This window comes from Callospermophilus lateralis, chromosome 2 (assembly GCF_048772815.1).
Source record: "Callospermophilus lateralis isolate mCalLat2 chromosome 2, mCalLat2.hap1, whole genome shotgun sequence".
Taxonomy (NCBI): Eukaryota; Metazoa; Chordata; class Mammalia; order Rodentia; family Sciuridae; genus Callospermophilus; species Callospermophilus lateralis.
Genome location: NC_135306.1, coordinates 6017411 through 6029649, shown reverse-complemented (window position 1 = coordinate 6029649; position 12239 = coordinate 6017411). Strand labels below are relative to the sequence as shown.

Sequence of the window (12239 nt, the reverse complement as noted above, 5' to 3'; positions counted from 1 at the left end):
AACCATAAAATCTGTAAGAATATATGGCTAAGAACACACTTAGAACCAGTCAGCAAGGGCCACGGTGACCTGGAGTTGCCATGACAGTGGGGACTTGAAAGTCTGATGTCACCCTGCTGTCAACCAAAGAGGTAGACCTAGGAGGGACTCTGGAAATTTCTCTGGGATCACCAATCACACTGGAGTGCAGGAGAGGCACACTGTCACTCTCCTAAGAGGACCCGCTTTCTCCCTTGAGAGATCCCTATCGTGAGGTGGCCAGCGCTTCCCCAGGGTGATTTTTCCTGCGCAGAAGGGGATAAGCTACCTGAGAAATCAAAGCCTGAAATAATTGAGAGGAAATCAGACAAAATCAGAATTCTAGCTTTAAAAGCATGGAGCGGCCGATAGATTCTTCCAGTCCTGGCAGGAGCTGGAGCAGAACAAATAGAAAACGGCTTTGGTGGCTTAATTTAAGGGGGTACATCAAAGGCAGGAATACGGGTTCAGGGGTGGAGTCTTGCTTCATGATGTCTTGCAGTCAACAGGTTGATTGGCATCTTGACAATCACACCCATCTCTGAGAGGTGGTATGGTACAGCAGTCACCCCATCTCCTGAGCCTGTGGGAACTTTTTGAGCAGAGCTGAGCAGGAGTTCACGTGCAGTGGGTGATCTTCATAGTAGGATGGCCACTGTAAGTTCCCAAATACCAGCTCTACTCTCCAATGGCTCCAATGCTGAAAAGCTCCTCACACATAGTCCACGGATGACTCTCGACATACCTCCTTCCCATTTCCTATCTCTTCAATAAAACTCATTCCTATTACTCTGAGCCACAGGTCTGAAATCTTTCAACAGCCTTCGCACTGGCCTCTGCCATCTGTCTCTGGTGAACCCAGCAGCTAGAAGGATGTATGAGCTGATCGTGTGCTCCCTCTGTAAAACCTTCTCTGACTCCCTGTTACCCCCAAGAACAGAAGCCAAGTTCTTACAGCACTTCCAGTCTCTGTCTAGTTTATTTTTCTCTCTCTCCCTGTCCTCCCTCTCTCTTCCCCACCCCCTCAGTGGTTCTTTTTAGTCATATTTAACAGTAGGATCCATTTTCTTCCCAGTTCTCTATTTGTATCTCTCACTTGACCACAAGAATCAAGGGGGTCTTCGGGTTGCTTCCATTTCTGGGAGGACCCAGCTCAATAACACCACCACGTGAAATACTATCAGATCCCCTAACTGACCCTCTGCACAGTCTGTCTCTGTGTACAACTCTTCACTTTTTGCTTGGCTAACTCTAGTTTGAGCTTGACTACCTTCTTCAATGCCCCCCCCCAAGTTGGACAACAAAAGTCTCCCCTGCCACAGGGTCCCCTTATTTTGACCTCACTATGGGTCCTTGCCCCTGGCCTGGAAGACCCCAGTCCACAGGTCGGAAGGGCACCACCCACTCTGTCCCCCCCCTTCTAGTAGATATGGAAAAATGACAAACCCCAAAATAATGAGGCCTGGGAAAAGGGAATGAAAAAGCCATACATTGATAGCACTAATCCTTTCCCAATACGTTTCTTTCCCAGTGACAAGACAGGACCCAGGGAGGAGGCATCCATCAAGTCTGGAATGACAGTCTCTGGGAAGACGCCACAGCAGAGATCCTTTCCTAAACAAACCCTTCCAGATACCAACCACTGGCCCCAGGCCCTCCATCCAGTCCAGTGAGATAAATCCCAGATATTTACTGATGACCCCGACCCCCTCCCATTTCACCCAGTAAAACAGACCCCAAATTCCTGAGTGCCCAAACTGACACATTAATTCACATTCTGACACATTCATTAAGTAAGTCATCTCCTCATAAGCTGTTCATGAGATGCATGTAGGTCATGTGCATGGAAGCCTTATGGATAGAGACATCTGGAGTCTGGGAATGGCCAGTGGACATTTCCTCTGGTTGACTGCCCAGGGACAATGTGAATCTCTTTCCTGCTCTGCCATGGCTCACACATCACCTGAGAGGGGTGACTTGCTGAGATGTCAATCAACCTGTTGATTGCAACACATCAGGAAGCAAGACTCCGCCCCTCAAACCTTATCCCGGCTTTGATGTACCCCCTTAACTAAAGGACTAGAGCCATTTTCTCTTTGTCTAGTTCAAAAACCCATGTCGACTAGATCTATCAGGGACTTTGCTGTCTGTAAATATATTTGAGTGTTTGTGTTTTTTGTTAATATTTATTTTTTTTTAGTTGTAGTTGGACACAATATCTTTGTTTTATTTATTTATTTTTAAAATATTTTTTTAGTTGTCAATGGACCTTTATTTTACTTATAAATTAAAAAAGTATATGCTGAGAAACGAACCCAGTGCCTCACACATGCTAGGCAAGTGCTCTACCACTGAGGCACCATCCCAGCCCAAGTGTTTGTTTTATTACTTGTTAATTATTTGAGATATTAAGATTTAGGGTGGCTTGGACTCTTCTGGGCAGAAGAACCTCTCTATGACACACTGGCCTTCTTCCCCCTGGAAAATCTTTCATGACTTATTTAAGCCAAGTCCCCTCCTTTGTTCAGTGGCTCATTTTCTACCAGGAAAGTGGGTCCAGAAGCATCACCCCATTCCTGCCCACCCTGTTCCTGCATGAAACTTTTTTCCTGGATAAAAGGCTGAGATGATCCGTGAAGTTTGAGTCTGTCCAGGTCCTTTTGTGCTAACAACTTCTGTAACCGGAAGCTGGAGTCCTTGGCCTCCATGCCAATTCAATAACCAAGACAAGATCTTGAGAAAAAGGAAAAAGTTTTATTGCTTTGCTAGCAAAGGTGAAACACAGGGGACTCCAGTCCCAAAGGCTGTGATTCTGCCCATCCCCAGGGGCTTTTATAGAGGTGGCTCAGAGAAAATAAGGGGGGTGGAGATCAGCAAGGAGAAGGCCAGGGAAAAGAAAATCAGGCAGCGGGCTTGGTGGCACTTGCCTGTAATCTCAGAGGCTTTGGGGTTCAAAGCCAGCCTCAGCAAAGGGAGGTGCTCAGCAACTCAGAGAGACCCTGTCTCTAAATAAAACACAAAATAAGGATACCTACTTGGCTGATGGCTCCCAGCAGTTCCTGATTTTGAAACTTTGAGAATTAAATGCAGCTCAGTTTCAGATTTAATTAGGTTGAAGACACTGACATGAGGAATTAGGGAGTGGATCCAGGTGAACATAATGTGATCACAAGTGTCCTTGGAAGAGGAAGCCAAGAGGGTCAAAGTCATAAACACATGGGATGACAGAAGCAGGAGTAACAGTCAGAAGGTCAAAACGGCTGTGTTTATTGCTTGAAGATCAAGGAGGAGCCATGAGCCAAGAAGCATGGGAAAGAAGCTTAAAAAGACAAGGAAGCAGATGTTCCCCTGGATTTTCCCAGAAACAATGCAGCCTTGCTGGTTCTTTGATTTTAGGCCAGTCTGTCTGATTTAGACTTCTGACCTCCAGAGTTATATTAAATTTCTATTGCTTTCAACCAGTAAAAAAAAAAAAAAAAAAAAAAAAAAACACAAAATAAGGCTGGGGATGGGGCTCAGTGGTCCTGTGAACCTGATACTCAAGCCCTGGTACCCCCCCCACCACACACACACACACAAAAACAAACAAAAAAACGCTGATCAGGGAGGAGATGGGGAAGAAGTTGTTTAGGGAAAGGATGATAGGGGAGAAGTTTAGGGAAAAGATGATCAGGGAGGAGAAGTTTAGGGAAAAGATGATCAGGGAGGAGAAGTTTAGGGAAAAGATGATCAGGGAGGAGAAGTTTAGGGAAAAGATGATCAGGGAGGAGAAGTTTAGGGAAAAGATGATCAGGGAGGAGAAGTTTAGGGAAAAGATGATCAGGGAGGAGAAGTTTAGGGAAAAGATGATCAGAGAGGAGAAGTTTAGGGAAGGGGAAAAAGAAAAAAAAATAACATGTAAGTTTCAAAGCCACAAGGGAACCTGCTGGCATCCCACTGAAGCCAGATTTAAAGCTATGTAGATAGTGTAGTTAGGTAAATCGGGTCTAATGTCCAGTAAAATCGAAAATGAAGGCCATGATGAAAATGGAGCCCGGGGAAAGCAAAGAAGCACTTGGGAAATTGAGCCCGGGGCTCCATCCCCAGCACCGGAAAAGGGAAGGGAAAAGAAAAGAAAATGAAAAAGAAAGGAAAACGCATAAAGGTCGTAAGTAGGGCTCCAGGAAGCCACGCCCCCCGGAACGCACTCCCGCCTCGGACACGGCCGGCGTCGCACCCACCTCCCCGCCCCTCACCAACGTGGCGCCAGAGCGCGGGACTGCGGGGCGGAAGTGACGCGCACGCCGGAAGTGCGCCTGCGGGTGGGCCGGCCGAGCGCGGCGCGGCGGCTGAGGCTGGAGGCTAGTGATGCGACTGGCGGGGCGACTTGGGGGCGCCGCGGCGCTGTGGCTGCTGCTGTCCGCCCACGCGGTGTCGGCGTTCGAGCCCCTCAGCGTGGGCCTGGCCATCGGGGCCGTGTCGGCCCTCACGGGCTACCTCTCCTACAAGGACCTGTACTGCCGCTTCGCCGAGTGCTGCCGCGACGAGCAGCCGCTCAACGCCTCGGGTACGTGCCGCGGCGGGGCGGGAGATGGCCCTGCTGGAAGCGGCCTGCGACAGCGCGCCGCGGCCCCTCGCACCTGCCGCGGCCCACGGGCCCGGCTCCGAGCGGCGCGCGAGGCGCGGCCGCCCCGGCGACCCCGCAGCCCTGCAAGCCAAGCCTGCCGCGCCGCGCCGCCTGGAAGCCCGCGGGGATGGCGGAAGAGTAGCCTGCAGCTCGGCCGGGAGGTGGTCCGACCTTGGATGAAAGAGGCCATCTAGCTTCCTGGTCAGACGCGTAGGGTTAAGCAGAACCGCCACCTAATGCACTTCCTCGGAGGTGGCATCACTTGGCTCCAGCCCCTGCGGGTCAGCCTCAGCCTTGGCTCCGGGGTAGGCAGAGTCGCTGCCGGATCGCTTGCTGAGCCTGCCTCTCGCTTTGGTCAGCTGGGAAAGTGCCGCTTCTCTGATGCATTTTTAACGTGTGTTTTTCTCTCTGTCCGGGGCCTGGCTCCCGCAGCCCTCAAGTTGGATTTGGAGCAGAAGCTGTTTGGACAGCATCTGGCCACGGAAGTGATTCTCAAGGCGCTGACTGGCTTCAAGAACAACAAAACCCCCAAGAAACCACTGACCCTGTCCTTGCACGGCTGGGCTGGCACAGGCAAGAATTTTGTCAGTCAAATTGTGGCTGAAAATCTTCACCCAAAAGGCCTGAAGAGCAACTTTGTCCACCTGTTTGTATCAACTCTGCACTTCCCTCATGAGCAGAAGATTAAACTGTACCAAGTAAGAGAACCCACCCTTACCTCCTCGCAGGATGCTCAGAGTGGCCTGGGTGACCTGCCTGCTAACTCTGGCCTCCTCTTGTCTTTGCATCGCAACAGCCCCAGAGTTAAGGCTCCTTATACTCCAGGGGGTTAGGAAGATCTCCTGTAAATCTTTCCTTAGAAGTCCAGCAGAGTAGGTGATGTAATTCCCATTAAAAGATGGAGCCAAGAGAGGCAAGATGACTTGCTCCTCAAAATATGTGTGGCCTTTGGGCCCAAAAAAGCTTAAACTGCTAGCTACCCTCTACAGTGAGTGCACAGTCTCAATGGCTAGCATGGTCCTGGCCTCTTTTAATGCTCCTTGTCCCCCCAGGGGCCTCAGCTGTACCCCTGCATTTTGCAAGGTAGACTAGAGAATTTTTTTTCCCCCTCTTAAATGGTTTTTATACCTTGTTTCTCCCGACCTTCAAGTCCTTGTCTTGGCTCAAAGAAAGCCTCATGAGTGTTTCTCTGAGATATTCTTTCCATATATAAGGTATTAAATGTTTTCTAAATGAATGTGTCATTATTAAGGTTAATATTCCTGCTGTTAGGTGCCAACTAAAATGGGAAATAGAAACTTAACTGAACTAGGAAGTGAAAGTATTTTCCACTCAAGCTCTAAGACAGGGAAGATTGCCAAAAGGAAGAAACAATTTTCTTGTTTTCAAATTGTATTGTAAATCTCTTGAAATGTGGCAAAATAGATGAAGGGGTATCTGGGGGGCTTTCATGGTCAAGTTCTTTCACATTTTGGGTTTGAGAACTTGTTGCTGGGGTGTTTTTGTTTCAAGAAAAGCCTCAAGAAAGCCTTTCAAGAAAGGCTGGGGGTGAGGAACAGTGGTAGGGCACTTGCCTAGTGTGCCAGGAGCCTTGGGCTTTATCCTTAGCACCACAAGAAAAAAAAGCCAGCAGCATAGGGACAGACTTTTCATGAAATGTCATCTAGGTCAGTTCTTTGCTTTAGTCTGGGGTCTTGGTCTTAATCTAAGACTAAACAGCCTTAGTCTAGTACCTTATTCCTCAGTGTATGTGGCAATATTGACTGGAGGTTTTGTTCAAATGTGAGGTGAAAACTATGGGGTGGTCAGCAGGAAGGATAAATATTCCTATGTCTTCTACCTCTTAGATCCTTAAGAAGTCAAAGCATGACATTTGAGGTAGGAAAAATGTCTTTGCAATTCAGCATTTATCTTTGTGCCCGTTTACACTTTTTTTTAACATAAATAATTTATTTTTTATTTAAATATTTTATCAGTCGTAAATGAACATAGTATCTTTTATTTATTTTTTGTATGTGGTGCCGAGGATTGAACTCAGTGCCTCACACATGGGAGGCAAGTGCTCAACCGCTGAGCCACAGCCCTGGCCCAATAATTTACTCTTTTTAAAAATATTTATTTTTTAGTTGTAGTTGGACACAATACCTTTATTTTATTTATTTATTTCTTGTAGTGCTGAGATCGATCCCAAGGCCTCGCATGTGCTAGGCGAGCGCTCTACTGAGCCACAACCCCAGGCGTCCCCCTACCCTTTACACTTCTGATGGTTTGAAAAAGGTGACAGAGCCCCAGGAACCCCTTCCTTGGTCCTTTAGAGCAGAGGAACAGGGTAGTGCTTGGGCTCCCTGGGTGAGGCCTTTGAGCCTCTGCCACCTCTTTCATGGTCTGTCTAGGAGCAGCTACAGAAGTGGATCCGTGGAAACGTGAGTGCCTGCGCCAGCTCGGTTTTCATATTTGACGAGATGGATAAGTTGCACCCCGGGATCATCGATGCCATCAAGCCTTTCCTAGACTACTATGAGCAGGTGGATGGGGTGTCCTACTGCAAAGCCATCTTCATCTTTCTCAGGTCAGCCAGCAGTGGTTTCTCAGGGACACACGAGTCCTCCATTCTCCCAGTGCAAGAATGTGGTCCTTGTGACCACCTGCATTTTGTTTATCAGGGACAGAATTGCCAGCCTGGTAAAAGTTACTTTTACTTTTTGGTTACCAGTAATCAGCATGGCATAGAATGGGCAGGCGTGAATGAGCTGAGGAAATAATTGCTGTTAACAGACAATTTGGAACTGTGTGTTGTCTCAGAGGGTTATAAAACCACAGCACGATCCCAGAAAGCTATGAAGACATAGATGGTGTTGGGCAGTGGTGCACGCCTTTGGTCTTGGCAACTCGCGTGGCTGAGGCAGGTGGGTCACAAGTTAAAGGCCAGCCGCAGTAAATCAGCAAGGCTCTAAACAACTTAGCAAAACTGTCTCAAAATAAAAACGAAGACTGTATATAATCCCAGGGCTTCCGCTGCTCCCGTCCCTGTCCTTGCTGCCCTCCTGGGAGGCGGAGTCACCATCCTTTCCATGGTGCCCAGGTTATACTTGGCCCTGCCATAGTGGCCACTGGGCTTCCGCAGCTCTTCTGGTGGCCTTCATGGACTGTTTTCCCCTGGTGCCCCAGCCTGGAGCAGTGAGGAGGGCCACAGGTGGGGAAGCCAGTGTGCAGGGGTGGTCTGTAGGTGGGTGCCCTGGCTGGAGAGGCGATAGGGAACCACTGGGTGGGGCAGTGCATGGGGGAGGGGGAGGGGAGGTGTAGGTGAGCCCATGGATGTGGGTGGAGAGTCTTGTGGGGTCCTTGGCCCGAATAGGGGAGGGGTGTAGTGAGAAGAGCAAGGCACCAGGATCCTAGAGGAGCTTTCTAAATGTGTGGAGGTATTTGTTATTAAAATTATGTTCTGAAAATAATTAACCATAAAAATAAAAAGATAAGAAAAAGGGCTGGGGATGGCCTGGCTCGGGAGGATAAGCAGGAGGATTATGGATTCAAAGCCAGTGTCAGCAACTTAGTGAGGCTCTGAGCAACTCAGCGAGACCCTGTCTTTAAGTAAAATATTTTAAAAAGCTGGGGATGTGGCTAGGTGCTTAAATGCCCCTGGGTTAAATCCCCAGTACCAAGAAAAGCCGGGGGGTGGGGGTAGGTCAGTGACAAAATGCTTCTAGGTTCAATCCCCATACCAAAATAAAAAAATTAATTACTAATAATAGTAATAAAAAGGAAACAAATGGTGCATGCCTATAATCCCAGTGACTCTGCAGGCTGAAGCAGGAGCATTGAAAGTTTGAGGTGAGCCTCAGCAACTTTGCAAGACCCCAAATCAAAATAAAATTTAAAAAGGGCTGGGAGTGTAGCTCAGAACATCCCTGGGTTTAATCTTCAATATGCAAAACAAAACAGAAACAAATTTTAAGTTCCTTGAGGGCAGTTTCTTTTGTATATAGTAGCATTTAGTAAATTTGGTCTAAGAAGAAAGCTTCAGGGACTTGATGTGTAGGTTGGTGGTAGAGTACTTGCCAAGCATGCATGAAACCCTGAGTTCAACTGCTGCACCCCAAGAAAGGCTGAAGCTTAGGGCTGGGGCGGAGTTCAGTGGCATAGCATGCTTAGCATGCTTGAGGCCTGTATTCCATTCCTAGCACCAGAAAAATAAATAAACCCTGGAGCAGGTTCATTTCCTGATGAAACATAGAAGTCTTGATATGTGATTTGATCTATTCCCTGGCCAACCCAGCAATGCAGGTGGGGACCTCATAACTAAGACAGCTCTGGACTTCTGGAGGGCAGGAAGAAAGAGGGAAGATATCCAGCTGAAGGACCTGGAACCTGTGCTGTCTGTCGGAGTCTTCAACAATAAACACAGTGAGTCCCCAGGGCGAGGAGCCAGCAGGTGCTGTCTGTTCTGCTGAGTCTTTACAGAGCCCTAGAGCCTACTTGCTAGGGGCTCTGCTGTCATGGGGTTCCCTAGGGCCTTAGCAGGGGTTGCACACCTGACAGACTCTTGCCAGGAGTGAAGACGTGAAGAACATGCTGCAGGCTGAGATCAGGTGTGGAGTTCCACCAGGTGGCAGTGACAGGCAGGAGACAGCTCTGTGTTGTTCTGCAGGTGGCCTGTGGCGCAGTGGGCTGATAGACAGAAACCTCATCGACTACTTCATCCCCTTCCTGCCCTTGGAGTACAGACACGTGAAGATGTGTGTGAGGGCAGAGATGCGGGCCCGTGGTGCTGCTGTAGATGAAGACATCGTCACCAGGGTGGCAGAGGAAATGACGTTTTTCCCCAAAGATGAGAAAATCTATTCAGACAAGGGCTGCAAGACCGTTCAGTCGCGACTAGATTTCCACTGAGTGCTTACCCACACCCGGACATTATCCTTCAGAAGCACTTTGAAGACCTCTTCAAGGTTCTGCATATTTGCACCTGTGAACTTGGGATCTAGAAGTTTCTAAGAGTTAACTATTGAAAAGACACTAATCTGTCCTGTGTGCGACATGATGGCAGTTCAGCTGTTCCTTGCAATTGAATGTGAGCTTTTAGAATCCTTCATATGCACGATTATTAACCTTCACGGAAGTGCCTGCAAACAGCTGTGCGTGAGGTGACCCATGGCCGGGCCTCTCAAGCCAGTGCTTTGACCAAGGGCCCCAGGGACCCTGCTACAGTTGGGAGCATCAGGTTTTCACATGCCAAAGTCATCTTGCTCTGCTTTTTCTTTGCACAGAGCACATTCACTGGCTGGTAGTATTTTTAGTTAACGTCAGTGGCCCTGCAGGTGCAGATGGTTTTGGCGAGGAGGATGTGGCCCTGCACACCGGCTACTCTTGTCCTGGGCTGGACTGTCATCCTAAGGGTGAAGGTGCACCCAGGCCCTGTAAGCAGACCAGGATCCAGACAGTCCCTTGGGTCTGGCCCTGGCCTTGGAATTCCCACTGTCCGCTTGGTAAGCCTGCCAGCTCCTTATACCATGTCCTCCAGACACGCCACTACCAGGTTTCCCCAGCCCCATCATGCTACATTTGCCTGTTACACTTCACATGTGAATCATGGACCCGCATGTGCTCAGCAGGACCCGTAGGTGCTCTGGGCTGTGCGGGCCTGCAGAGCCTGATTGTGGAGGGAGCAAAATACTTAAGCACCTCCTTAAACATAAGTGTATTTTGCCGGGCTCTGTGGTGCACGCCTATAATCGCAGCGGTTTGGGAGGCTGAGGCTGGAGGATCACAAGTTCAAAACCAGCCTTGGCAATGCTGAGGCGCTAAGCAATTCAGTGAGACCCTGTCTCTAAATAAAACACAAAATAGGGCTGGGTATGTGGCTCAGTGGTCGAGTGCCCCTGAGTTCAATCCCTGTACCCATCCCAGAAAAAGATAGGCGTATTTTTAAAACCTGGGAACGACATAAAATAGAATAATTGCTTATTCTCAGGTACTTTTAAGTAGTATGGGTTTTTTTATTTTTATATTTTATGTTAGGGAAGTAGTATGAGTTTTTATTGTTAAGTACAAGGTACGATAGGGTCACAATTGAAGATCAAAGAAGGTCATCTGAGTGGTGGCTGGTCTGGATGTCATCTGATGCTGACCCCTGGATGGCCCTGGTCACTGGGAAATAAGAGTGAGATTCCAGCCAGCAGGATCCTTCTGCCTGACCCACAGCGGTGATATAACTAGACACGTGATTGAAACACTGGGTAACATTTTTGTATGTATGAAATGTGCAAGAATGAAGAGTCTGCAACGTGGAAATGCCTTCTGGGGTATCACATTTAGTCTTTAAGAAACACCACAGTGGGAGCTGGGGTTGTGGCTCAGCAGTAGAGTGCCCTCGCCTAGCACATGGGAGGTGCTGGTTTCAATCCTCAGCACCACATAAGAGGTAAAATGACAACTAAAAAAATATCTAAAAACACCCCCAAACACCTCTGTAGGCTGGGGATGTGGCTTGGGTAAAGTGCTGGCCTCGCATGCATGAGGCCCTGAGTTCCCTCCCCAGCACCACCCAATAAATGAAGATGCCAAGGTGAGGCTCCTGAGTTTCAGGACTTGTTCTTACATTGGAGCTAAGTTACCTTTCTTTTATAACCTTTTGGGCCTGTGGTCTGGAGGAGACAAGGTTTCCTGTTTACAGTGACGCAATAAATTCCACACATGTGGGCCACCTTTGGACTGTGGTTGCTGATTTGGAAAAGCCCAGCCTTTCATGAGATATGGACAAGAACTTGAATTGACTACTGAATAGAAAATAATAAAACCTAAATACTATGTTGTGAGATGTCGCTTTTTCTTCTTACCCCTAGTATATGTGGAGGCAAAGTCAGCGCAGAATAAAGGTTTTCAACATCTCGGGTTAGACACACCTTACCCAGGTGTGGGGGTTGGCAGCCTGCATCTCACAGCCAAGATTTGTCTCAAAAGTGGCTATCCCCAGAATTAGCTCCCTGGGACCCAGGTGGGCTTCACTCTAGAAAATACATCCTCCTGAGGCTGACGCAGGAAGGAAAAGTTGAAGCCCCAGGACCCTAACTCAGGTGAGGAAATTCCTCTGCTGGCTCTTCCCACCCAGAACTAGGACACAACCTGGTTGTCACTCAGATCTTACCTTAACCACACTTAACCTGGCAGTGATCTTGTCACTGAGATCATAACATGGACTCTTCACAGGACTGGAAAGTTTCTAGAAAGTTCACACCCCTCTTTTTTTTTTTTTTAAGATAGAGGTGAGAGGCTGGGGATGTGGTTCAAGCAGTAGCGTGCTCGCCTGGCATGTGTGCGGCCTGGGTTCGATCCTCAGCACCACATACAAAGATGTTGTGTCTGCCAAGAACTAAAAAATAAATATTAAAAAAAAAAAAAGGTGAGAGAATTTTTAATTTTTTTTTTTGCAAACACAACATCTTTGTATGTGGTGCTAAGGATCGAACCCAGGCCATAATGCATGCCAGGCGAGCGCGCTACCGCTTTAGCCACATCCCTAGCCCTCACACCCCTCTTCATCGCCCTGCCCCCTCCCTCCATTTCCCAGTTGAAGGTGCTCAACTGACAGGAGACTTATTTCCTTGGTCTGGCCTAAGGC

At 48.3% G+C, this 12239-nt stretch overlaps 1 protein-coding gene across 2 annotated transcripts; it reads left to right on the top strand.

The window, feature by feature from the left end:
* The first annotated feature begins 4329 nt into the window (after nt 1-4329).
* Tor1b (torsin family 1 member B) lies at nt 4330-11436 on the top strand. Of its 2 annotated transcripts, XM_076845258.1 has the most exons (5): nt 4330-4564; nt 5057-5322; nt 7018-7193; nt 8901-9028; nt 9273-11436. In XM_076845258.1, the coding sequence occupies exons 1-5, from the start codon at nt 4366-4368 to the stop codon at nt 9512-9514; spliced, it is 1011 nt and encodes a 336-aa protein (XP_076701373.1). In that variant the 5' UTR covers nt 4330-4365; the 3' UTR covers nt 9515-11436. The 2 variants fall into 2 exon arrangements, with proteins under 2 accessions (XP_076701373.1, XP_076701374.1); XM_076845259.1 differs by lacking the exon at nt 9273-11436 and having other exon boundaries at nt 8909-9020.
* The last annotated feature ends 803 nt before the right edge of the window (nt 11437-12239 follow it).